The 23732-nt window shown below is 41.2% G+C and overlaps 1 protein-coding gene across 20 annotated transcripts in view; it reads right to left on the bottom strand.

Annotated features, from left to right (window-relative positions):
• The window catches only part of XRRA1 (X-ray radiation resistance associated 1), a 61685-nt gene that overhangs the window by 22037 nt on the left and 15916 nt on the right, over positions 1-23732 (bottom strand). For 5 of the 20 annotated variants that reach the window (XM_027039819.2, XM_053203683.1, XM_027039824.2 and 2 more), the window contains 5 exons: positions 21261-21358; positions 15968-16101; positions 4872-5000; positions 3930-4147; positions 195-235 (listed from right to left, as the gene is read on the bottom strand). The exons of 2 other annotated variants lie outside the window; for them this stretch is intronic. In XM_027039819.2, the coding sequence (XP_026895620.1) occupies positions 195-235; positions 3930-4147; positions 4872-5000; positions 15968-16101; positions 21261-21358 (620 nt within the window). Of the gene's footprint in view, positions 1-194; positions 236-3929; positions 4148-4871; positions 5001-15967; positions 16102-21249; positions 21359-23732 lie in introns of those variants that run through there. 13 more of the 20 variants (XM_053203680.1, XM_053203681.1, XM_053203679.1 and 10 more) reach the window with 9 other exon arrangements.

The following is a 23732-nucleotide window of genomic DNA, read 5'->3' on the forward strand; positions in this document are numbered from 1 at the left end:
TAGTCTACCACTATATATTTCTAGACCAGCACAGTGCCGGGCACACAGTAAGTACTCAGTAAGTATCTGTTCACTGAATGGCCTTCTTCAGTGTGATATATATAAATGTCTCTCATGGCTTTATTAGCTTACTTTTGTGTATTAAAATTAATGTTCTAACTCAAGGGCACAAATATAAAACAGGCAGTTCCTACCTCAGAGGTTGAAAATCCAGGGTAAGATGAGAACACAACCTCTGAAACAAAAGAGAAATAACAGAGGTTGGTGAGAGCACGGATTGCCCCCAGAGAGGCTGGGGTCTGGGTCTCTCATCCACTGTGTACAGCAGGGGTCCCCCCAGAGGGGTTCCCATTGGTTCACATCTCTAATGCTAACTGGGAAGAGGAGCTGGCTGTGATACCTGTCAGGTAGTGAGGTGCACTCAGAATAAAATCCAAATTCCTTGGCCAGGCCTCTGAGGTCCTGCCTGATCTGGCTCCTGTCTACTTCTCCAATCTTATCTCCTGCTATCCTGCCCCTCACTCACTATATTTCAGCCATGTTGACCTTCCTTCTGACTTTGCAACATGTGAGAGCTCTTACTGAGCAGGCGGTCAGTATTGATCAGACTGTGTTAGAAGAAAGAAATGTATATAAATGATATTCTGTCAAAGGATTTGAAAATATCCTGTTATGTTAGTAGAAACAGAATATATTAAGACAGTGAATCCAGAAGAGATACTAAGAATAACCAGCAGCATGGTAGTAAGGAAGAGGCTGTGGAGTCCTTTCATTCTTGGCACCATCAGAATGAGATGAGCCAATAAATATCTGAGTTCAACCATAAATCTAAGCATCTTCTTGGACTGGATCCTGTGCAGGCACTACTCACCTCTGCCCTGGCTAACAGGACCTCTTCCACACATTAATGGTATTATACTAATAAAGTTTACCTGAAAATGAAGTAAACGATAATAGGGGTAGAACACCACATGGCCCAAACAACTTCTCCTACGACAAGTGTCTGGAAAGGATTTGGGGATAAGTTTATACAAGAAACAAAGTAGGAGTTAGCAAGAGGATGGGCAATTGTTGCAAGTATGGTTGCTCAAAAGCGATTCCGTGGGGAGACATATCTAGAAAGATGAGCTACAGCACACTCTGCATGAATGTATATCCTCTGCCTATAATCTCCGGTTAGAAAGGTTACTGGATACAAGTTCAAAATTTCTATGTACTAGCAACAAACAGGCAGAAATGTAATATGAAAAAGCAATACCAATGACAATACCATAGAAAAAGACCAAATACATAGGAATAAATCTAACGAAAGATATGCAAGATCTCACCAGGGGAGACTACAAAGCACTGATGAGAACAATTTCAAAAGACCTAAAACATGGTGGGATACATTACTTTGATAAATTAAAAAGCCCAATATTGTAAAAATATAAATTCGCTCCAAATTGGTCTATAGGATCACTACAATTCTAATCAAAATCCCAGCAGGATATTGTGTGGAAACTGACAAGATGATTCTAAAATTTATATGTAAATTCAAAGGCTTTATAATAGTTATAGCAATTCTGAAGAGCAACAACATAGCTGGAGAACTTCACTATCAGTTCTCAAAACATATTAAAAAGCTATAGCACTTTAGACACATACAGACCCTGCCTTACCATAAAACCTCTCTTACAACTCAGTGGGGAAAAGGATATAGTCTTTTCAACAAGTGCTGTTGAGTCAATTAGATATCCATCTAAAAAAGTAAACTGACTCTACTTCACATCATATACAAAACTTCTAGACAGATCATAGACCAAAATGTAAAAACTAAAATAATCAAGCTTCCAGAAGAAAATATAGGAAAATATCTTAATGGTTTCAGACAGATAAAAAATTCTTGAAAAGGAAACAAAAAGAACTAACCATTAAAAATTGAACTGAACTTCATTAAAATAAAGAACTTTTATTCATCAAAATTCACCATTAGAAACATGAAAAAGGAGGCTACATACAGACTGGGAAAATATTTTTCTAATATTTAGGTCTACAAAGAACTTGTATCCAGCATATATAAAGAACTCAAGCAAATCAACAAGAAAAGAAAAATATAACCCAACAAGAAAAATATAACCCAATTTAAATACAGGCAAAGACTTTATTAGGCACTGCCAAAAGAGGATATGGGTCAAAGTGACCCATAAACATATGAAAGGTATGTAAGATCATTAGTCACTTAAGAAATGCAAACTAGGGGTGTCTGGGTGGACATTGAAAACACCAAGAATTAAAACAAAACTTGTTGGGGTGCCTGGGTTGCTCAGTCACTTCCAGCTCATGTCATGATCCCAGGGTCACTGGATCAATCCCCATGTTGGTCTCCACGCTGAGTGTGGAGCCTGCTTAAGATGCTCGCTCTCTCTCTCTCTCTCTCTCTCTCCCTCTTTCTCTCTCTCTCTCTCTCTCTCTCTCTGCTCTTTTACCTTGCTCAAGCTCACTCACTGTCTTTAAAAGAAAAAAAATCATTAAATAATGCAAATTAAAGCCACAATAAGAAACTACTACCTACCTACCCCAAATAGGTAGAATTAAAAAGACTGACATTACCAAGTGTTTGTGTGGATATGGAGTAACTGGAAGTGAAATTCTCTTGCATTAATATGGGGATTAAAACTGGTACAACTGCATTGGAAAAATACTTAGAAGTACTAAGTAATGTTAAACATACTTTTGAATTCCATTCCTGGGTATATACTCAACAGACAATGGGTGCTTAAGCCTACCAAAAGATATAAAAGTTATAGTAGTTTTATCCATAATAGCCTCAAACTCAAAATAACCAAAATGTCTATTAACAGTAAAAAGGGTAAATAACTTGGAAAAAATACGAGAAATGAAAAATAGTGAACTACCAATATATGCAACAACATGAACGAATCTGACAGACATAATGTTGAGTGAAATAAATCAGACACAAAGAGCACATGCTGTATAATTCCATATTCATAAATTTCAAATCAAGCCAAACCTATCTTTGGTGATAGAAGTCAAAATAGGATGCTAGAAATGCTCTATATTGTAATATGGGTGGTGGTTAAAAGGAGATATACATGTAAAATTCAAGATCTATACAGTATTTCTATATTTTTACTTTATGTTGGTTACTTCTCAATTTAAAATAAATATTTAAAAAACCCACTGTGGTATTGGCACAGTAATAGATCAATAGAACAGAATATATAATCCAGAAATATACTCATGCATTAAAGAGATTTTGGTTTATAATGAAGGTGACATTCCTTTTCTTTTCTGCCTCTAGTATTGCCATTTGGACATGATTCTTGGCCCTGTGGTAGTGATCTTGAGACCTCAATTGGAATCAACCTACAAAGATAAACAAGCAGGCCAAGGATGGCAGCAAAGAGGATGGAAAGAACCTGAATCTCTTGAGAACATCAATGTACCCCAGAATTAGCCATCTCTGGAAAGCCTAACTTCAGAGTTTCTTGTTATTAGAGATTTTTTAAAATTTTATTTCAGAGAGAGAGAATGCATGCGTGCATGCAAGCAAGCAGGGGAGGGGCAGAGAGGGGGGAGAGAGAGAATCTTAAGCAGGCTCTGTGCTGATGCAGGGCTTGATCTCACAACCCTGAGATAATGACCTGAGCTGAAATCAAGAGTTAGACGCTTAGCCAACTGAGCCACCCAGGTGCCCCTTGTTATTTGAGATTTTTAAAAACTTACTTTTAATTGGATTTTAAAAACACCTTAATGGAGAATCAGTTAGGAAGCCATTGAAATAATTCATGGGATACCTCCACCTCCCCAGGCCCAGAAGCTTCAGTGCAGCAGCTCCTCAAGGAGTCACAGATTTTCAAAATAAACTGTTGGTAGCTTATTCCCACCATGGGGCTAGAGTCTCTGGAATAAGGGGCACCACTCACCTGTCCGGTCAACATCCTTTTTCATGGGCAGTACAGTATAATCCGGTTGTTCATCTGAGGCCTCAAACATCCACGACTTGGGCTGCAGCATGGATTGGGGCACTTTCTGGGGACTCCCCCTGCCTCTAGCCCAGTCCCCTGACCCGTCTTGGAGCTGAACCTGCTGTAGGTACGGGATCCGGAAAATCCTGTTTTGGTCCAGGCTTAATTTCTTCAGTCTTTAATTAAGGAAAGTGAATACAGAATCACAGCAATAATGATACCTCAGGAGCATTTACCTAGCAACTTTAGGGAAAGAACATGAACTCAGGCTTGGACCCTTACTCCTTGTGTGACCTGGAGCCAGTGACTTACCCTCTCTGGACTCAATATCCCTATCTCTAAAATGGGGATGATAGTTAATAACTTTCAAGGCTCCAGTGAAGTTTAATTAGACAATGTAAATGGCTCTACACAAAGTAGCATGCAGTAAATGATAACTGACTCCAAAATAAATTTTCCAGGGATCTAAAGCTTAACCATTTAAATGCCAGCATTTAAAAAATAATAATAATAAATAAATGCCAGTATTTTCATTATTCAAATAGGTAGAATATAGCAGTTAATTCTTATCTTTCTGATTCTGGTTTTGTTTTGGTTTTTTTTTTTCTGTCTCCTCTCTCAGGGGTCAGGACTCTATCTCTGGTAATATCTCTTTTTATCCTCCCTTCTCTTTGCCACTTCTAATCTAGTCACTTGATCAGAAATGTCCTACTGATGCCCCACTTTTATGGCTGAGCTAAATCTCAGAGGGGAGAAATGGATTATCTGTGACCACACAGCAGAGGTAAGTAGTGGAACTGGGATTTCAACTCAGGCCTTTTGGATTCCAAAGCAGCACTCAGGGTGTGGGCCAGGTTGGCAGTGGTAGGGGGTCCTTCAGAGAGAGGAGTGTGGCTTTACCTTCTGAGCCCGGCCAGGCTGGCAAAGCAATTGGGGCTGGAGAGCTTGTTGTCATCCAGCATCAGTGTCTCCAGCACTGGGAACCTCAGGATGTACCTCTTGTTCGTCAGTGACGTTACAGATGCCTCCCTGTAAGTGCAAGGATCCTGGGTAATGAGCAAGGGCAGGGAACAAACTCCACCATCCCCAAGAAGTAGGAATGAGAATAGGAATGGAGATGGAGAACAGGAAATCAATCAAGAGATATAACCACCTTGGGAACCCTCTTTAGTGTCCCACAGAGGTCCCTGTAGAGAGGGACTGGAAGGTGTAATTCCCTCCCCAACTGACCCCTTCCCCAAATCCTACTCACACATACAGTCTTCTGTATGGAGAAAGGTTGCACACATCCACAGATGGACTCAGTGAGACCCGACTGGGGCAGGATGGGGTGCACTAGTAATGCTCATGGAAAATACCAGAGTGAATAAGGTATGCCCAGGTTGGGGGAAAACATTCTGAAGAAAGAATACTGCACAAATTTGGGTCAGGTCAGACTCCTGGGTATGCTGTGTCACCCTAAGGATTGGTAACTATGGGATCACCAGAAGACAAACCCCTTGGCATGGACCACAGCTTTGGTCCATGTGGGGTAAGGTAGGCTGGCTGCAGTGAGGCTCTCTTCTAAAGCAACTTAATAAAAAGCACATATCAGTAAGGAGTTGAGAAGTCTCTTTTTAAACTCAAACTCTCTGAGGAGACCCAGAAACACCTGAGAGTGGAATTTAATGGGCTGAGATCCTGAATCACACAGGCAGGGCAGGAAGTCAGGGCATTTTAGGTACTACCATTAATGTGGCCTCATTTGTGCCTCTAGATGGATAAGACTTATGTAATTCTTTTTTATTTTTTTCCAACTTAAAAAAAAGATTTTATATTTTTAGGTAATCCCTACACCCAATGTGGGGTTCAAACCTATAACCCCAAGATCAAGAGTTCCATGCTCTACCAACTGAACCAACCAGGTGCCCCTTTTTAAGTACACAAACACAGATGACTCAAATCATGTTTTCAATTCTCCCTCCAACTCCTTCCTCTCCATATACCCAAATTAAACACTCAATACACTCAACAAAGGATGAAAGAAGCCTTTAATTCATGGTATTTGAAGGTCACAGGTGATTCTTTCTTCTCCTGAAAAGACCAACTTTCATGCACTAAATTTTTAATCTCTACCTGAGAGCAATTACAGGAGGGTGCACAGCAGCTCTGTTGATTTATAATTAATTGGCCAATCTTTTTCACTCCAGTGAGATGTGAAACAGCTACAAAATAAGCCTTCAAAAAATTCCTCTTACATTCCATAATGAAGGAGGTAGCTCTGTCCTGTCTTTTGTGACAAGTTATCGTGTTTTGCCTTTTAAAAGCTGTACCCTAATTATAACATAGAAAAGCCTAATTTTGTCTCTAATACTGATGTCTTAAAATAGGGGGGCAGTCAGTAGGTGGGTAAGGAGGACAAGAAGCGAGGCTGCAGAGGAAAGTGTCAGGCTCTCCAATGGAGTCCTTCTCATGGCAGTTTTGGTAGAAGAGCTCTTTGAAGTGGCAGGAGTCTATCAGTATGGAGAGGCTGAAGTTTCCAGCTGTTCAGAGTGGTGCTATTTTTATTATACCTTCTCTTGCCAAAAGGAATTTAATACCATTTAAAATACAACAGATTTGACTTAATTTTTTTAGAAGCTAAGAGTGTGCCCCAGTGATTGGATTCAGGAATGGGAATTTGTGTGCCATATTAAGGAAGCATGGGAATGGGGACCAGCAGCCCTAGGCTGTGGCTCTGGTGCTGCTGCTGCTTTGCTTGCTGGGTGACTTCTACCTGGTGTCCAGCATCTCTGATCCTGGTCAGTTCCCCTATCTACATGATGAAAGAGGATTTCTTTTACTTTACATTGTAAGACTTCTGATTAAGCCAAAAATATTGCAGAACAGACTGGACCAAGAGCTGCAGTAAAACAGATGAAATTTAGCAAGTTGTAATGCCCATTAAAATGTCAGATCAGCTCCTATGATACAGAAAACCCACAGTGCAACCCAAGATGAGAGAGACATGGCTTCACAACTCGCTTGTGTAAAAGAGGACTTATGATGTGGCTGCTAAAGATCTGATGCTCTTTTAGGCATTTTTAGGAAAATAGTGCTTAGAAAAAAGGAGGTAACCATCCCCCTCTGCCCCGTGCTGGTCAAGCCTGAGAGAGATGACACGTATGGTCCAAGGGGGAAAAGGAACAGGCTTAATGGGAGAGCCAAAGTCTCAGATGTCAATCAAAACATGTAATAGGACAGGCTAATGATGCGAGTAGGTCAGATATGCCCCTAACTCACCCAGACAGAGATGAAGTGTGATATATCCAGAAGTGGAGACACAAATAGTCCAAAATAAATGAGGTATATGGTGAAATGGAAAAAAGTCAAGAGAAAGGATGGAGAAGCAGAGTCAGGTCATGAAAAGCCTTGTGATCAATGTTAATGGAGTTTATCTTTAGAACACTGGGAAGCTGCTGAAGGACTTCAAGTAGAGCAGTGATCGAATCAGATGTGCATTTTAGGAACATCCCTCTGGCTGATGGTAAGGTGGGTGTGTTGGGAGGTGATCAAGAGAAAGAAACATTTGACAGATCCTTAGCTGTATCCCAAGTAGCATGGGCTGTGCTGATTTGCTGCAGTGAGACTGAACAGGAGGACAACAGAAATGGCCAAGTTTGAGAAACATTTAGAAAGTACAATTCACAGCATCTGGTGACTGAGTGGATGTGAGGGAGGGAAGAACTCAGGCTGATGCCCACGTTTCTCACTCAGACAACTGCACTGCTGATGGAGAGCAGTGCTCATCACTGAGGCCAGGGACACGGGAGGAGATCTTGGCATGGGCATATGCATGATGACTTTGATATAATAAGTAAAAGATATGGGCTCATAGCTCAGAAGATGGATGTGAAGTAGAGAAATAAAGAAGACTTGGGAGGGATGAAACTATCAAGATTATAAAGATTAATAAAAACAGTGGGTTGAGAGTAGAAAACTGGGGACGATCAACATTTAAGAGGCTGCCAGAAGAAGAGGAATCCAAAGAGCATTTTGAGTGTGGGAAGACAAATGGGAAGAAAATAACAGTAATACTTGTTTGGAGCCTCATAGTTTTCAAAGCACAATTATTTCAATTGATATCCTGATGTAAGTAGGAGTGCATTTATTTTACCCATCTTATAAAGAAATAGAAGGACATAGTGGTGGAGACTTGCCTTACTGTATGCAACAAGGCGTCCCACTGAAAACAACTAAAATGATGAATAAAACATAAAAAGATTCATTTATTTTTTTTTTTAATTTTTAAATGTTTGTTTATTCTTTAAGAGAGAGAGAAAGAGAGACAAAGGCAGCATGAAGGGGAAAGGCAGAGAGAGAGGGAGACATAGAATCTGAAGCAGGCTCCAAGCAGGCTCCAGGCACAGAGCCCGATGCGGGGTTCGAACTCATAAACTGCAAGATCATGACCTGAGCCTGAGCCACCCAGGCGCCCCAAAAGATTCATCATTTAAAAACACATAAGAGATGTGAAGACAGTAAAGTAGTAGTACCAAAATATAAAAGTCGAGACAGAAACCAAGCACAAGAAGCCATGTTTGCCTTGAGGACACTTGCTGATCTTGTCAAAACAGAAGGTGGGGCATGTAATTGGAGACCCCCTACATGAATGTAGGATCCTAAAGAGAGATATCCTCAGGAGAGAGGGAACTAGCACTAAACCCATGCCCCTCATCCCACAGCTAGAAGAAAACTGCCTTGGGGTGAAAAGAAAGGAACGGGGAGGGCAGACTGGTCCTCTTGCAAAATTACAGCCCAAATTTGTATCATCAGAGTGGTTCAGAGAATATCCAGCTAGTTTAGTTTAGTTTAAAATGGTTTCATACTGAGTGTTCCTAGGCACCTGGCCAAAATAAATGGAAAGGTTTACGGTATCGCAGACTAACTCATGTAGGCCAACTATCCCTTGAGTATGAACTAGAAAATCCAGACAAAATATATATATTAAAAACAATTGGGATGTCTGGCTGGCTCAGTTAGTAGAGCATATGACTCTTGATCTCAGGGTTGTGAGTTCAAGCCCCATGTTGAACATGGAGCCTACTTAAAAAAAACAAAACAAAACAAATTTCTTTAAGGCATGTGGGAACTAACAACCTGTGAAAATTTAGGGGGCTCGGATTTGGAAAAAGAAGGAAACTCAAAGGGGATCTTGTAAAATTTGGGGTCTCTTTTTCCCTAGGGCTATCTGCTGACTCCAGAAGTGGCAGAGAGGTTGAGATGCTGAGCAGAGATTCTAACAACTATGCTAGTCTAGAGGCCAAAAATTAGATTCCAGGGTATGCCATAGAAGGGAAGCCCTGATAAACTGCCCCTACCTTAAATTAGGACATTAAAGGACTAAATCCTAGGAGGAAGTGTGAACTAGAAACAGTGTGGTCCTTGCAGAGACTGAAGACTAGCTTCAGATAATTAAGCATGAATTATATATATAAAAAAAGTCTAGAGTTGGTGAGAAAAAAATTATTTGAGTTGCCCAGAGGTCACGGCGTCTCATACAGTTTCCTGATTATTTACCTTTAAATTAAAACTAATTAGACTTAGATAAAAGTAAAAATTCAGTTTTTCAGTCACAATGATCACATTTCAAGTGCTCAACATGACTAGTGGCTACCATATTGAACAATGCAGATATAGAACACTATCAACACTGCAGAAAATTCTGACAGCCCTAAATTAGGCCTTTCAAGGATTACCAGACAATATCTGCAAATTGGTGTTAATATCTGGGGATATGAAAGGCATGGTGGTCTATCATTCAAAGTAGGGGATTACAAAGGTCAGGTGGAAGAATGGAAATTTAGCCTGTGAATGAACCCAGTGAAGTCATCAACTTACATCGTGGTTATCTCCCCAGTTCCTGAATATATAGTTATTTTTTGAATGTATAATTAGAATAGACATACTAAGCAACCAACAGAATAACCACATTTGTTTACTGACCAACAAAGTGAGAGCTATTATATAAGGCAGGGACAGATTGAAGCCTGAGGAATTTTGCTTCTAGAACAGTAAACCTAAAGTTATTCCACATCCCTGAGGTAACTACAGAGATTACTGTCATCACTAAAGACAAGAAAGGTAAAAGGATACTGAGTCTTATGATATTCCTGTTAAACTTGTTTGTCTTATGTAGAAGACAGGTCTTGAAGAATGACTATAGCTTACTGCAGGCTTAATCAAGTGGTGACTCCAATTTTAGCTGCTATTCCACATGTGGACTCTTCTTACTGTAGCACATCACCACAGCCCCTGGTGCTTGGGATTCAGCTAAGGACCTATCAAGTATTGCCTTCTCCTTACCAAACAACAAGAACTACCAGAAACAGTCTGACTGGGATAACAGTACATCTTTGTCCTCTTCTCCCAGGGCAACATCAACTCTTTATGTTTACCATAATCTATTACATCTACCACCAATCTATTTTGGTATTCCACAAAACATCATGTTGATTGGACCTGATGGGCAGTAAGTTGCAAATACTCTAGATGATTTAGTAAGATGCATGTGTGTCAAAGGATGGAGGGAACCCCCATCTCCAATTCAAGGAACTACCACCTTCATTAATTTTCTTGTTGTCCAGGTATCTGGAACATGTTGGGATATACCTCCAACGTGAAAGACATAATCCTTCACCTTGCACTACCTGTTACTTATGAAAAAGGCACAAAGCTTTGTTGACCTTTTCGGACTTTGGAAGTGATGCATAAAACATCTGTGCCAATCTAACCCTTACTGAGTATCCCATGAGGATGCCAGTTTTGTGTGAGGCTCAGAGCAAAACAAGGCTCTGCAACAGGTCCAACTGCATGAATTGTTCTCTGGGCATTATGTCCTTGGCCAATGGCATTGGGCAATATGACTCAATAGGTCCAACTATGCTCTAAGTGTCTAAGGCAAAAAGGTGTGCTATACAGTACAGGGTTACATCCTGGTTTTCAAGGACAGTTTGAGTTTTCACCTGTTATCCCAAAATAATTAATAGTGTTCCTTTTCCCTCTCAAATATATCCTGGTTTGGATGAGAAGTTACGTGGCCTCTCTATGAATGGAGCCTTTTATAGGTGTCAATTGCAGAATCATTTTTGAGCAAAGTTATGCCGATTCTGTGAACAACTATTTTCCTTTTGAAAAACAGTTTCTGCCTTACTGCCCCATGTTGGTAAAGACTGAACACCTGGTCACAGGAACACTGAGTGGCCATGTGACCTGAGTGGCTCATCATGAACTGAATGTGTCACAGAATTCCCTCATCAAGTGAAGTAATATGTGAGATCTGGCTCAAGCAAGTCTGGAAAAATTGCGTGAATGAATATGGCTTTGGTTCCAATGATGCCTACTCCTGCTGAACTATTACCTCTCCATCAACCCACAACTAAGAGTCTATGAGCAGTTAATGTAGGAGAGAGCCCCCAGCTGGGTTTACAAATGATTGTGCATGACATTCTGACACTAAAGAAAGACTATTGCAGTATTACAACTTTACAGGGGGGTGTCTCTGAAAGACAGGGGAAGAGGAACCCTCCCAAGAGGTAAAACTTAGGGCAATATATCTATTTGCTTGGTTTATGCTGACTCATGGGCAGTGGCTGATGGTTTAGCTGAATAGTCAAAGCTTGGAAAAAATACTGTGAAACTGCTGACAGAGAGGTCTAAGGGGCAATTATGTGAATGGACCTCTCAGAATGGACAGAGAGTTTGAGGATTATTTGTATCCCATGTTAATGTTTCCCAAAGATGATCCACTCAGAGGAGACTCAATGATCAAGTGGACAAGATGACCCATTTCACAAAGTCAGTTGGGTCTCTCTCCTTGGATACCCTAGTACTTGCAAAATGCCCTTAGCACAGGCATGGAGGCTACACACATCCCCTCACCAAAGCAGATCTGGTCATCATCCCTGCTGAGTACCTAAGATGCCAACAGCAGAAGCCAATGTTAAGCCCCTAACATGGCACCATTTCTGAAAGAATTAGCCAGCCATCTAATGCGAAGATGACTGTGGGCACCTTCCTTCATAAAAGGAGCAGTAATTTGTTTTGTTTACTGGAATAAATACGTACTTTGGACATGGATTTGCATTCCCTGACCACAATATTCTTCCAGCATCACCATCTGGAGAATTACAGAATGTCTTATTCATTATCCTGGTGCCTCACATACAATTGCTTCTAACCATGGAACACATGTGATAGCAAATGAGTACAATAATGAGTTTGTAAACATGTAATTCACTTTTTTACCATGTACCTCATGATGTAGAAGTAGCTGATCTAAAAGGTAAAATAGGTTTTTTTTTTAACAACTCATTGATTGCACCAGCTAGGAGACCACCCCCTGTGAAGTGGGCACTCTGACTTACAGGAAGGGGTATCATATAAACCAGCAACCAATAATGATGCTATTTTTTTTTCATAACTAGAACATAGGATCTAGCAATTAATGGAAGGAAATGAGAACAGATCCTCTTACAGTTATCTACTTCCAGAACTGTTGCCTCCATTCCTGCAAGTAGAATCTTAGTTGCCTAGGGAGGAATGCTTTTACAGGGACACAAAGAACAGTTTCTCTTAACTAGAAGCTGAGATTGCTGCTGGCCACTTGGGTTCCTCATTCCACTAAACCAACAGGCAGGAAACAAGGAGTTTACTATATTGGCTGAGTGATTGATACTGATTATCAAAAGTAGGTATGATCGCTGTTATACCATGAGGACAGAATATGATTAGAATACAGGGAGTTACAAGGTGTTCCTCTTGGAAGTGTCCTCTCCATTAGTCAAAGTAAATGGAATTTCTGCAAGATGAAAAGAGTTTTGAAGACAGATGGTGGTGGGGATAGGACAATGATGTGAACATACTTAAGTGAACACCACTGCACATTCGAAAATGGTTAGGATGGTAAATTTTATGTTATGTGTATGTTACCACAATTTTAAAAAGCATTAATAGAAGACTACAACCCAATAAAAAAGCATTAATAACTTTGATCCTTCAGGAATGAATGTTTGGGATACTACACCAGTTAAAGAGTCCAAACAGCCAAGATGCTGGATAAGGAAGAAGGGGACATTAAATAGGTGATGGAATAAGGATTCATAAATATGTACTATGGCCTCCTGACCAATTAAGAAAAGAACATTATAGCAAATGTGTATATTTTCTTTCTAGCTTGCTGTGTGTGTGCATGTGTGTGCGTGCATGTGTGCGTACGTGCGTGCGTGTGTGTGCATGTGTATAAATTGCTAGTGGTGAATGACTCTGCAGCTTAGTTTTTAGGTTATAAAATATTCAGGTGGCACTGTGACTGCTACAGAGTAATATCATCCAGAGATGGATATGGTGAGTGATGGAACTATGTCTCATCCTTTTAGAGAAGAGGGTAAAAGTGTCCTCACTAAGAGGAAAAAAATTCCTTCATGTAAGCTGAAGGTATACTGTGGTTGCTACTGTTATATGAAAATTAAATTTGGAGAGAAGGAGGAGAGTAGATGTTGGGTTTCCAAGGGGTGGGTGACACCAGTCATCTGCCTATTTGCTCTTAACCTTTATTCCTTTCCTCTGTGTTCTGCTATGTATTGTAAGGGGCCAGAGCCACCCTTAAACTACGCTTCCCAGGTCACCTTCCCAACTGGCTTCCAGTGAGATACTGCCAAGGGAGGGATTGGTGAGACTGGAAGACCAAAACAGGTGGAACAGCAACTATCTTATTTGGTTCCTGACAGCTTGCTGGTAGCAGCAGTACAACAACAGGTGGTTCTAACAGCAGCATCTGTGCTGGCAGAGGTTCCAGCCCTGACTGAGGCAGCACATCTGCAGCAGATCTACAACTATAGCACTTTTACAACTTTTAGACCTAAAAGCCCAGCAGCAAGGATGGGGCGCCTGGGTGGCTCAGTCGGTTAAGTGCCCGACTTCAGCTCAGGTCATGTCGGGCTCTGTGCTGACAGCACAGAGCCTGGAGCCTGCTTTGGATTCTGTCTGTCTGTCTCTCTCTCTCTCTCTCTCTCTCTGCCCCTTCCCCCACTCATATTCTCTCTCTCTCTCAAAAATAAACAAACATTGAAAAAAAAAATTAAAGCCCAGCAGCAGGGATAGGCTTGTAGGCCCCAGTCCAGCAGTGTGAACAGCTTCTGATCTCTTGAGTATCAACCTTCTTCCTTTTTGCTCTTTCCATACCCTTCTTCTCCATTGTGCTCTTCCAGCCCTTCCACCACCTATGTAACCAATTCCCTCCATTTATTACTGCTAATATTTAGGTGTAATAAAGGTACTCTGATTGGTTTTTTTTAAGCGTCCTTATCTTTTAGAACTGTACACTGGATTATTTACAGATGAAACCACATGAATCTGCTATATTCATTTATGGCTGGATACATTTGAGATTTTTCTTAAGAATAATCTAAGGTTGGGTGTGGTGGGGATATAGGTGAAACATGATTGGCTATGACCTCAGAACTGTCAGACAATAATTGCTGGGTGATGGGTAAATGGAGGTTCATTTTGCCATTGAGTCTGCTTCTATGTGTGTTTGGAATTTTCCATAATGAAATGCCACCTATTATCTCTCCCCACTAAAAACAATGAACTACTCTCCATTTGCAATACCTCAAGTGGTTTTTATATTCCTGACTGATACGTGTCTGGTCATAAAGAAAAACTGGTTAAGATGAAACCAACACTGAGGGAAAAAAAGATCACACCTGTATCCAGCCATAAGTGAATCCAGCACTCACCTTAGGACTTACAGGTACATGAGCCAATAAATTCCCTTTTTGTTTAAGCCAGTTTGAGTTGATTTCTGTCACTTGCAAACAAAAGGAGCCTAATGAAGTCCCTAATATAATGATCACTATCATTGTCCTAACCCCTTGAGAAACTAACCAACCACTTTCATCTCTGTAATCTCCATCACATCTACCATCGTCACAATAAACTTTATCACCCTGACTTTCACCTTCACCATCTCTGAATTGGTTAACATCCACTGAATACCTTCTTGTGCAAAAGCACTAGATCATCATCCAGATGCTTCAGATCAAAGATAAGTAAGACAGGGCCTCTGCCCTCACAGTGCTCACAATCTATTTGGGAGACTATATGTATATCATCCATTTATCTATTATATATATATATTTATGTATATTTATGAGGTGTAAGTCACAATAGAATGTACTAAGTCCTAAAGTAAGAAGGAAAACATTAAATTCAACAGATACTTAGAGAAGGGAGGAAGAATTATGGTCTAAAACAGTCAGGGAAGCCTTCTGGTAAGGAAAGGAGGAGGGCCTGAGCAGACCCTTGGAATACGTGCAGAATCTACATAAGAAAAGAACATAATGGCCATAAGCATGGTCTCTAGACATGCTTAAATTCTGACTCAGCCACTTATTAGCAGTTATTTAACATATCTGTGCCTCAATTTCCTCATCTATAAAAGAGGGATAATAATAGGACACCTATTTCATAGGATTGTTGTGAGGATCAAATGAGTTAATATGTCTATGTGCTGAGAACCATGTCTGGCACATAGTAAGCACTATGTATATGGCATTATTACGAACAGAGAAAGGACTGGTACATTCTGGTCAGAAAGCATGGCCTGAACAAAGGTGCAAAATGGTAACATACAAAGCATAGTAGGTTTGTGAAGGGGAAAAGTCTGGCAAGAGCAATGTCCACAATTTACCCATGACCAATCAGAGGTAGGGAAAGGGACTTGTTAGATACCTAAACGTCTCCTAATAGCATAGAGGAGTGTGAGGCCACCCATCTGAGGCCTAGTCATTCTTTGGGTCCCTGCTTCCATGACTGTCTTTCTTAGGAACTTCAGTCGGTAGCATTTTCCCTGCTTTGAGCACTTACAGCCTGTCTTTATAGCACTTCTGAGCTACTCTGGGCTATTTCTTTGCATAACTTGCACCCAAAGGTTCATGAGGGAACACGTGGCATGGACCTTAGAATGTAGAACTTACTGTTCTGTGACAGCCAAATTGAGTGGCAGGGAAGTGAGCCCATTGCCTGTGAGGAGCAGGACACGGAGGTGTGGCAGAATCCCCAGATCACAAATGGCCTCTGCAGTCAGGCTGTTAAAGGAAAGGTCCAGGAACTATGGTACAAAGATAAAAGATGGGAGAGTAGAAGCACTACGCATGACAACGATGCTCATATGTGAGGTGGGAGCTAACTACTTTTTTTTTTTTTAACCTTCTGGGCAGCCCCATCACTCACAAGCCTAAAACCCTCTTGATTCCCTGGATTAACATTCAAGGCCTATTATAGTCCTTTCCCAGCCTATTTTCTAGCTTTAGCTCCCACTGCAAATCTTGATTTGTGGTGCTGACCAAAGTGACATCTTTCCCATTCCCTGCATCATCCCACCTAGAGATAACTGCTTGAGCTTTTCACTCAACCAGGAATGCCCTTTCTCCCATGTGTCTGAATCCAAGCCCCAAAAGGGCAACTCAAAAGCTGCATCCTTATAAAATCTTTCCTAATCCCCCAGCCAGATGGAATCTCTCTCTCCCCTGACGTTAAGTGCTTTATCTAGGGGTACTTCTCACAGTCAACCAGGTATCTGATAGTTGGATACACATCTTAAGAATAGGGATATTGGTACATGGATGTACCTAGCATAGTCCTGGCACACAGTGGTGGACTAGACCATAAACTGTCAGGTCAAGGGCCATGCTCCTCTATTGCTATATCCTTGTAATCTAGCATAGGACCTTGCACATAGTAGGTGCATATAAAAAATCAGCTGAAATGAACTGGCTTATGAGGGCAATGACCCAAACTTTCACCTCATTATCAACCAAGGCCACCTAGACTTATGAAATAATTGGGTCAGGGGCCTGTCGGTAAACTGAGTGTCTATGTGCAAAAACAAAGGCAGTTGGGATAAATGATATCAACTAGTCTTTTTTCTCTCTCTTTTGGGACTCTCTAGACACTCACTTTAGCACTTATGTATAAATCTGCTTCTTCTCCTCCCCTTCCATCCATACATACCCTTTGAAGCTTAGGGAGGGAGCCAAACCATAAGAGACTCTTAAAACCTGAGAATAAACTGAGGGTTGATGGGGGGTGGGAGGGAGAGGGAAGTGGGTGATGGACATTGAGGAGGGCACCTGTTGGGATGAGCACTGGGTGTTGTATGGAAACCAATTTGACAATAAATTTCATATTAAAAAAATAAATAAAGAAAAAGAAAAAGAAAAATATGGGGGCAATTTCAGCATCTTATCCAGCTGGTGAAAGAACAAGGTCTTTGGTCGACAATGTCAGTGTTACACAGTCAGACATATAAACAACTGACTATAGGTCACTACCAGAGGAGGACTGGGTTTGGTCTGACTCCACTGTTATAATTATTGTCCCTGTAGACCTGAGTTTGAGTACTGGCCAAATGTGTGATTTGGGCAAATGACTTAACCTGAGCTTCCTTATCTACAAAGTAGAATAATGAGTCCTTGGGGTGCCTGTGTGGCTCAGTCAGTTAAGTGTCCAACTCTTGATTTCAGCTCAGGTCATGATCTCACAGTTCGTGAGTTGGAGCCCGGCATCAGGCTCTGCACTGACAGCGTGGAGCCTGCTTGGGATTCTCTTTCTCCCTTTCTGCCCCCTCCCCTGCTCGCTCGCTCTCTCTCAAACTTTAATAATGAGTCCTTATGAGGAATTATGTGGATAAAACCTTTATCATGAGTTTGCCATAGTAAGAACTTAGTTAATGTTGGCTGTCATCATTATAACCATCCTTTCATTCAAGAACCTTACACTAAAGGTTGCTTTGTACCAGTCTCTGTCCTCTTTCTGCTAGCTCACAACCTAGTTGGAAAGCTAGATACATACATGTATCTATTAAGTAGCAATGCTGCTGGGATAGAGGTCTGAACACAGACCAGTGGAAGCACACAGGAAGGAATAGTCAGCTCTACCAAAGGATGTAGCAGCTTCACAGAACAGGTGATGCTTGAGTTATCTTCAGAAACTAGTTGGTAGTCACCAAATTGTTGAGGGCAAAAAGACATGCAGTACAGCAAGAAGCATGTACAGAAACCAGGAGGCAAGAGGTAGCCTAGCCTGTTCTGAGAACTGTAAACAGTTTGGGTATGACTAGAGTCTGTGGTATAACAGAGGGCTTGATAAGTCTGGGCAGGCCATGAAAGCTACCAAGCACCAAAGGAGTGCTGAGTTCATGCCGCCATCAGCAAATTCCAAGTTTTGAGAGTTCACACAAAGGTGTGATTCCACTTGGCAGGGGCAAAGTGAGAAGCTTTCGAGGAAGAAGACTTGGAAAGCTGGCTCGGATAATCACAGTTTGTAAAGGTGGGGAAAATCCTCTCCCTCGTACCCATATGTGCGCAGTAAATAAGACCTATGGATTCTATCTCCTTAGTATCTCTCATTCTTGTTCCCTCCAACTGATTCTTCATGCAGCAACCCTACCTATCATCCACTGGATACTTCACTCCTTAGGAAGGCTTCCAAGGCTTCCCACGGTCTCTCTTCTACCACCTCTCCAGGCTCATCTGTCACTACACTCTACTGTGCTTCACTCTCCATTCCAACCACACTGAGCTGTTTCATCAGTGTTGTAGCTCAGGGGTTGGTAAACTAACGCCTCTGAGCCACATCCATCCTGCTGTCTGTTTTGTAGGGCCTCTGGGCTAAGAATAATTTTTACACTTTTAAATGGTTGAAAAAAGATCAAAGACTAATGTGTGAAAATTATGTGCAATTCAAATTTGAGCATCATAAAGTTTTATTGGAGCACAGCCATGCTCATTTGTTTACATTGTATCTATTGCTGCTTTCCTTTATAACAGAACTAATTATGACAGTTGTGACTAGTTATGACCATACAGAGCACAAACCTTAAAACATTCACTGTCTGGCCTCCTACAGAAAAAGTTTGCTGACCCTTGTCCTAGTTGGTTTGGCTATTCAATATTGGGTCCAAATTTGTTTTCCATAGAATTAAGGGCAGCTCAAAGAAATGAATAGCCTTAGAATCACAGGTCACAGAACTTCATAGCTGGCCCAGAATTTATAGAGGGGGAGTTTAAGTCCCAGAGAAGGGAAGTGAGTTGGCCAAGGAACTATGTCAGAGTAGTGGCAGAATCAAGACAAGAAACAAGGTCTCCTGACTCTCAGGGCAGGGCTCCAACTGAGCCTTTTTCAGACCTGAATGTAGAAAACCAAATCATGGCAAAGTTAAGTTTTTCTAAATTGACTGCTGAAGAATTCTATTCTGGTGGCAGCCTTTCTGGCAAACAAGAACAGAAGATTCCTAACCTCCTGCATCTGCTGAGTCACATCAAGTTTTATTACACTTCAAAGTATTCATTACTGTGAACTGCAAATTCAGGACTTTTGACAGCTTTATGCTTTTTCTTAGAGAGACCTTGCAAATCATAGAGACAGAAACAAATGATTAGCCAAGAGATTTCCTTTTCTCATTTATATTCAGCATCTTGACTTTGGTCTGCTCTCTTATGTAAATAAATTCCCTTGGGTAAGGCTGGGTCTGCTGGATAAATAATCTTTATCAGAAGGTATCAAACTATGAAGTGGGACATCCAAGAATCAATCACGGTGAACCATTAGAGCCAAGCTAGTCAGCTGTGGGGTCTGAGCCTATAGTCATGTCCCCTTCCTATGGCCCACTGGCACTTGAAATAGGGGTTTGAAATAGTGGGTGTGAGGAAGACAAGATGCCTGGCACGATGCATGACACACAGGAACTCAAATGACTACTCTTTTAAAAAGTAAAATAACTCCCAGAATGGAAGGTTATAAGAAGCTTCCAGGTCTGTACGTCACAGAAATGGCTACCCGTTTGGCTAATGGCTATCTCTAACATCTGGAATCTCTTTTCCACTGTTTATACTGAAATATTGTATACAATTTTTTTTTTAACACAGCACAAAATCACACCAGTTGTTATCAATTTACACTCACTCTGTTTTACTGGACTTTTAAGAGCTCTGCTTCCTGGACAATTCTTAGGACCACTCCTATTACAAATCATAGTAAATCACTGCTATCCTCAATATGACTTGAAACCATGGAGAAAAAGTACCATTACATTGAGTATAGCATGTTTTAAGAACACAAGGACATATAATCCATTTTAGGAAGATTGCCATCCCAAGCAGTTAAAACTTTTTAAAACTTTGGCATACAAAGGGCATTAACTCTGAAATATTCACTCTTGTGGAAGGACTCTCTCTCTCTCTTTAGCAAGACTAAGTGAGGCTTTTGTGAAGAGTGGCTGACCCTTCATTAAATAATTTAAGTTATTAACTCTTTGGGGTCAACCCCAAGGTTTATGACATACAGACATTCTGCTGAGATTTGAATCTGAAACACTTCTACTATAAGGCCAACATGTGGGGAAGAGTCCATTATTCAGTGAATCAGCCTGGCCAGATGCCCAATCCCACACCTTGCTCCAATTCTGTGGTTCTCTAATCTCCATGCATGCAGTGCCTCTGAGGTAGTGACATAGCTTTGTTTCTTTGTGGAAAATGGCCCTAAAGTTTTCATGGAAGCTGAAGAGGTGATTAACTTGAAGTATGAGAACATGCATAGAAAATACATCACTACGGGAAACTTAATTTAGGATAACGACAAGAATACAAACAAATTTTACTGTAATTTTGAATCTGAGATTTAGAGAACAGCTATGGATGTACAAATGTCAAGAGTATACTGTAGAGCTCACAGAATTCATGTTTTATTTCACAGTCCCTCTGGGCCTATGAACTAGGCCTTTAGCCTCTTTATCGGAGCCCACTGGAGCCAATCTGGTTCATTCAGACCAGGATGGGTCTCTGGATTCAGTCCATAATGCCTCTAGTTCAGCTGGTCCAATCTGCTATGTCTAGCACTTAACCTCCAAGGCTCTTTAGCTGCCAATGGATCCAGACCTCCCCTCAAACTCTACTTCCAATAGTATTCTATTTAAACTCGTTTTTTTTTGCACAGACTCCTTTGACATGATGTTTGGCATTTATTTTCCCAGACCATGTACAATGGCCATTGGTATGATACAGTGTCACCTATGTATCACTGCTGCCACTACCACTACCCTCATCACCACCACCAACCCTACCACCCTCACCAGAGGACTACTGTCAAGCAAGGGTCTGGCTGTAAAGGCCCAGAGAGCTCCTTCCCAGCAGTTATAATCACTAGAGACCTCTATACCCATTCCTTACAAGGAAACAGGTGGGCACCAAAAACTCCCTACCTCCAACTTACTTCCAAGAACTTAAAGTCTCCATATTTCACGTAGATGGTTTTGATTCCATTAAGTGCGAGCTCCAGTTCCTTTAAGGCTGGAAATGTATGAAATGCCTCTACAGGAGAAAGAGAAAATCAGCTACTTGTGAAGGACCTTAAGACCTTAAGACAGAGTTAACAGTGGTCATTTACTGGGTTCTCACTGGGTTAGGCCAGGTTTGCGGTCAGGTGCTTTGTACATATGTCCTTTAAATCTCTAACAACACTGAACAATAGGGATTACTACTCTCATTCTACTGCCGAGGAAATCGAAGCTTGGCTAGGCTAAGTGATTTGCTAGAATGGAATCGCTGGGAAATAAAAGGGCCAAGAATTGAATCTAATGTCTAACTCCAAAGCCCACTTAAAAATTATCTTTGTCGTTTCTTATTATAAAAGTAAAACATGCCTACCAAAAAAAGTTTAAAAATACAGAAGAACAAAAGTTCCCTTGAATCTCAACACCCAGAGATAACCATTGAAAGTTTCATGTATAATACTCCAGAATTTTTCTCATGTGTACAGTGAAACACACACACCTTGTTACACAAATAGAATCATACCATACACACTGTGACTTGCTTAACAATATGGCTTAAAGATTGTTCCAGGTCAAAACAGGTAGATCTGCATATGTCTGAATTATGTTCCATATTATAGACATACCTTAATTTATTTAACCATTCCCTTATTGATAGCGTTTAGGCTATCTGGACAAAAAATAAGAACACTTTTCCCTTTCTGTATGAGAATTGGACTTTGGGTTAACTTTCTCGCCCTGTTCCCTGGTAACCTGAAACAAATGGTATGGTAACATAGTTAGGCAATATTATTGTGGTAAAAATGATGCCAGACTGGTAAATCACGTCTGGACTAGGAGAAACTAGAAATGAACTATAAACATCTGGAGGGGGCATCATAACTTTGGGCTTTGGATGTGTGGTGACTCCCATCATTAGTCATGTCCTTTGCAAGAACTCTAGGAGCCATGTCTATGGAGTATTACAATAGCTATTTGCTCTTGTGGGGAATGAGGCTGCTAATCTAGAGTGGCTCCTACATCTACCCAATGAAGAGTCTTATTCTCTTGGACCTTGGACCTGAGCAGGGGGCTACAGAGAACGGCCCGTGAATGGAGGCACAGACTGCTACATGAACTGCTGTGAGGAGTGCACCGAAGAGCACCTACAGATGCTGTGCTGCTGGGACACTGCATGGAATGACTTAGAGCCTTCTGGTGTCAAGTGGGGTCTATGGTGGTCTTGTGAGTCAGAATGTTCAGTAGAGCCTAAGAAAAAGACTGCTTGGTAGGTATTTCAGGATGTTTCCAATGAATGTCCTTGTACAAGTTTGTTTCTGTAGGATAAATTCCTGAAAGTGAAACTACTTGATTAAAGGCAATGACTACTTTGACACTGCCAAACTGTCTTCCAAAGATGTTGCCCCAATTTATTACACTTCTGCCAGTGAATATGAAAGTATCCATGTCCCCATCAATGCTGGCTGTCATCAATCAGTCCTCATTTTTGCCAATATTTGATAGGCAAAATATAGGATTGTGATGCTGTTAATTATTAGTGAGGTTGAGCATCTTTTCATAGGCCTATTGGCCTTTGTATTTCAAGCCCATGTTCCTGATAGACCGCCCTGTTTCCTCAAGGGCAGAGACTGTGTCACATGCTTCTTTAAAAACATCCCTCACATTCAACCATTAAAAACTGACCTCACCATATTTTCCCCTAAACTTGACTCTCCTCTAGTGTTCTCTGTCTCAGTGAACCCTTTGGTTCCTTCCTCTTTCCATATGCCCAGTAGCTACCAAATCCTGTTATTTCTACCTCTCCTGAATCTCTCTTGCAATCCTCCTTACCCCAACTGCCTAGCTCAGGCCTCCCCACCCCTCCCCTGGAAAAAATGAAATCATCTCCCAGATTTTCTGGTCCCTGTCTTCTTATCATTTACTTTCCTCATGGCTACCACTGAGCCTCTCTACTTACAAGCGTTTCAAGGCTCTCTTCTGCCTGCAGGATTAGCAACAACTCAGGGCTCTTGACACTCTAGTCCCTGCCAAGCTTTCTAGAATCCATTTTGCCCTACTCACATGCCTTGCAAACATACAAAGCCTCTGCAGGGTCCTGATCAGGCACTGCTGTCCCACGTCTGCTCCATTGGCCTGAAATACCTTCTGATTCCTGAGGTGCTCCTGTTCATTTTTTAGGTCTCTCTGCTCAGTGCCCCCTTCCTCAGAAGTTTCTCCTGACACTCTGGTCTGGGTTGATGTCTTGCTTATATGCTTGCGTATTATTTTCTGATTCCCTCTATTACTGCATTTACCATATCCTGCTATAACTGTGTTTGAACCAATTTTTCCCAACAAACTAAGCTCACCAGAACAGAACTGGACCCATTCATTTCTAAAAGCCAAGCACTCACATAGTCGTGACACCCAGC

This window comes from Acinonyx jubatus, chromosome D1 (genome assembly GCF_027475565.1).
Source record: "Acinonyx jubatus isolate Ajub_Pintada_27869175 chromosome D1, VMU_Ajub_asm_v1.0, whole genome shotgun sequence".
NCBI classification, from domain to species: Eukaryota; Metazoa; Chordata; class Mammalia; order Carnivora; family Felidae; genus Acinonyx; species Acinonyx jubatus.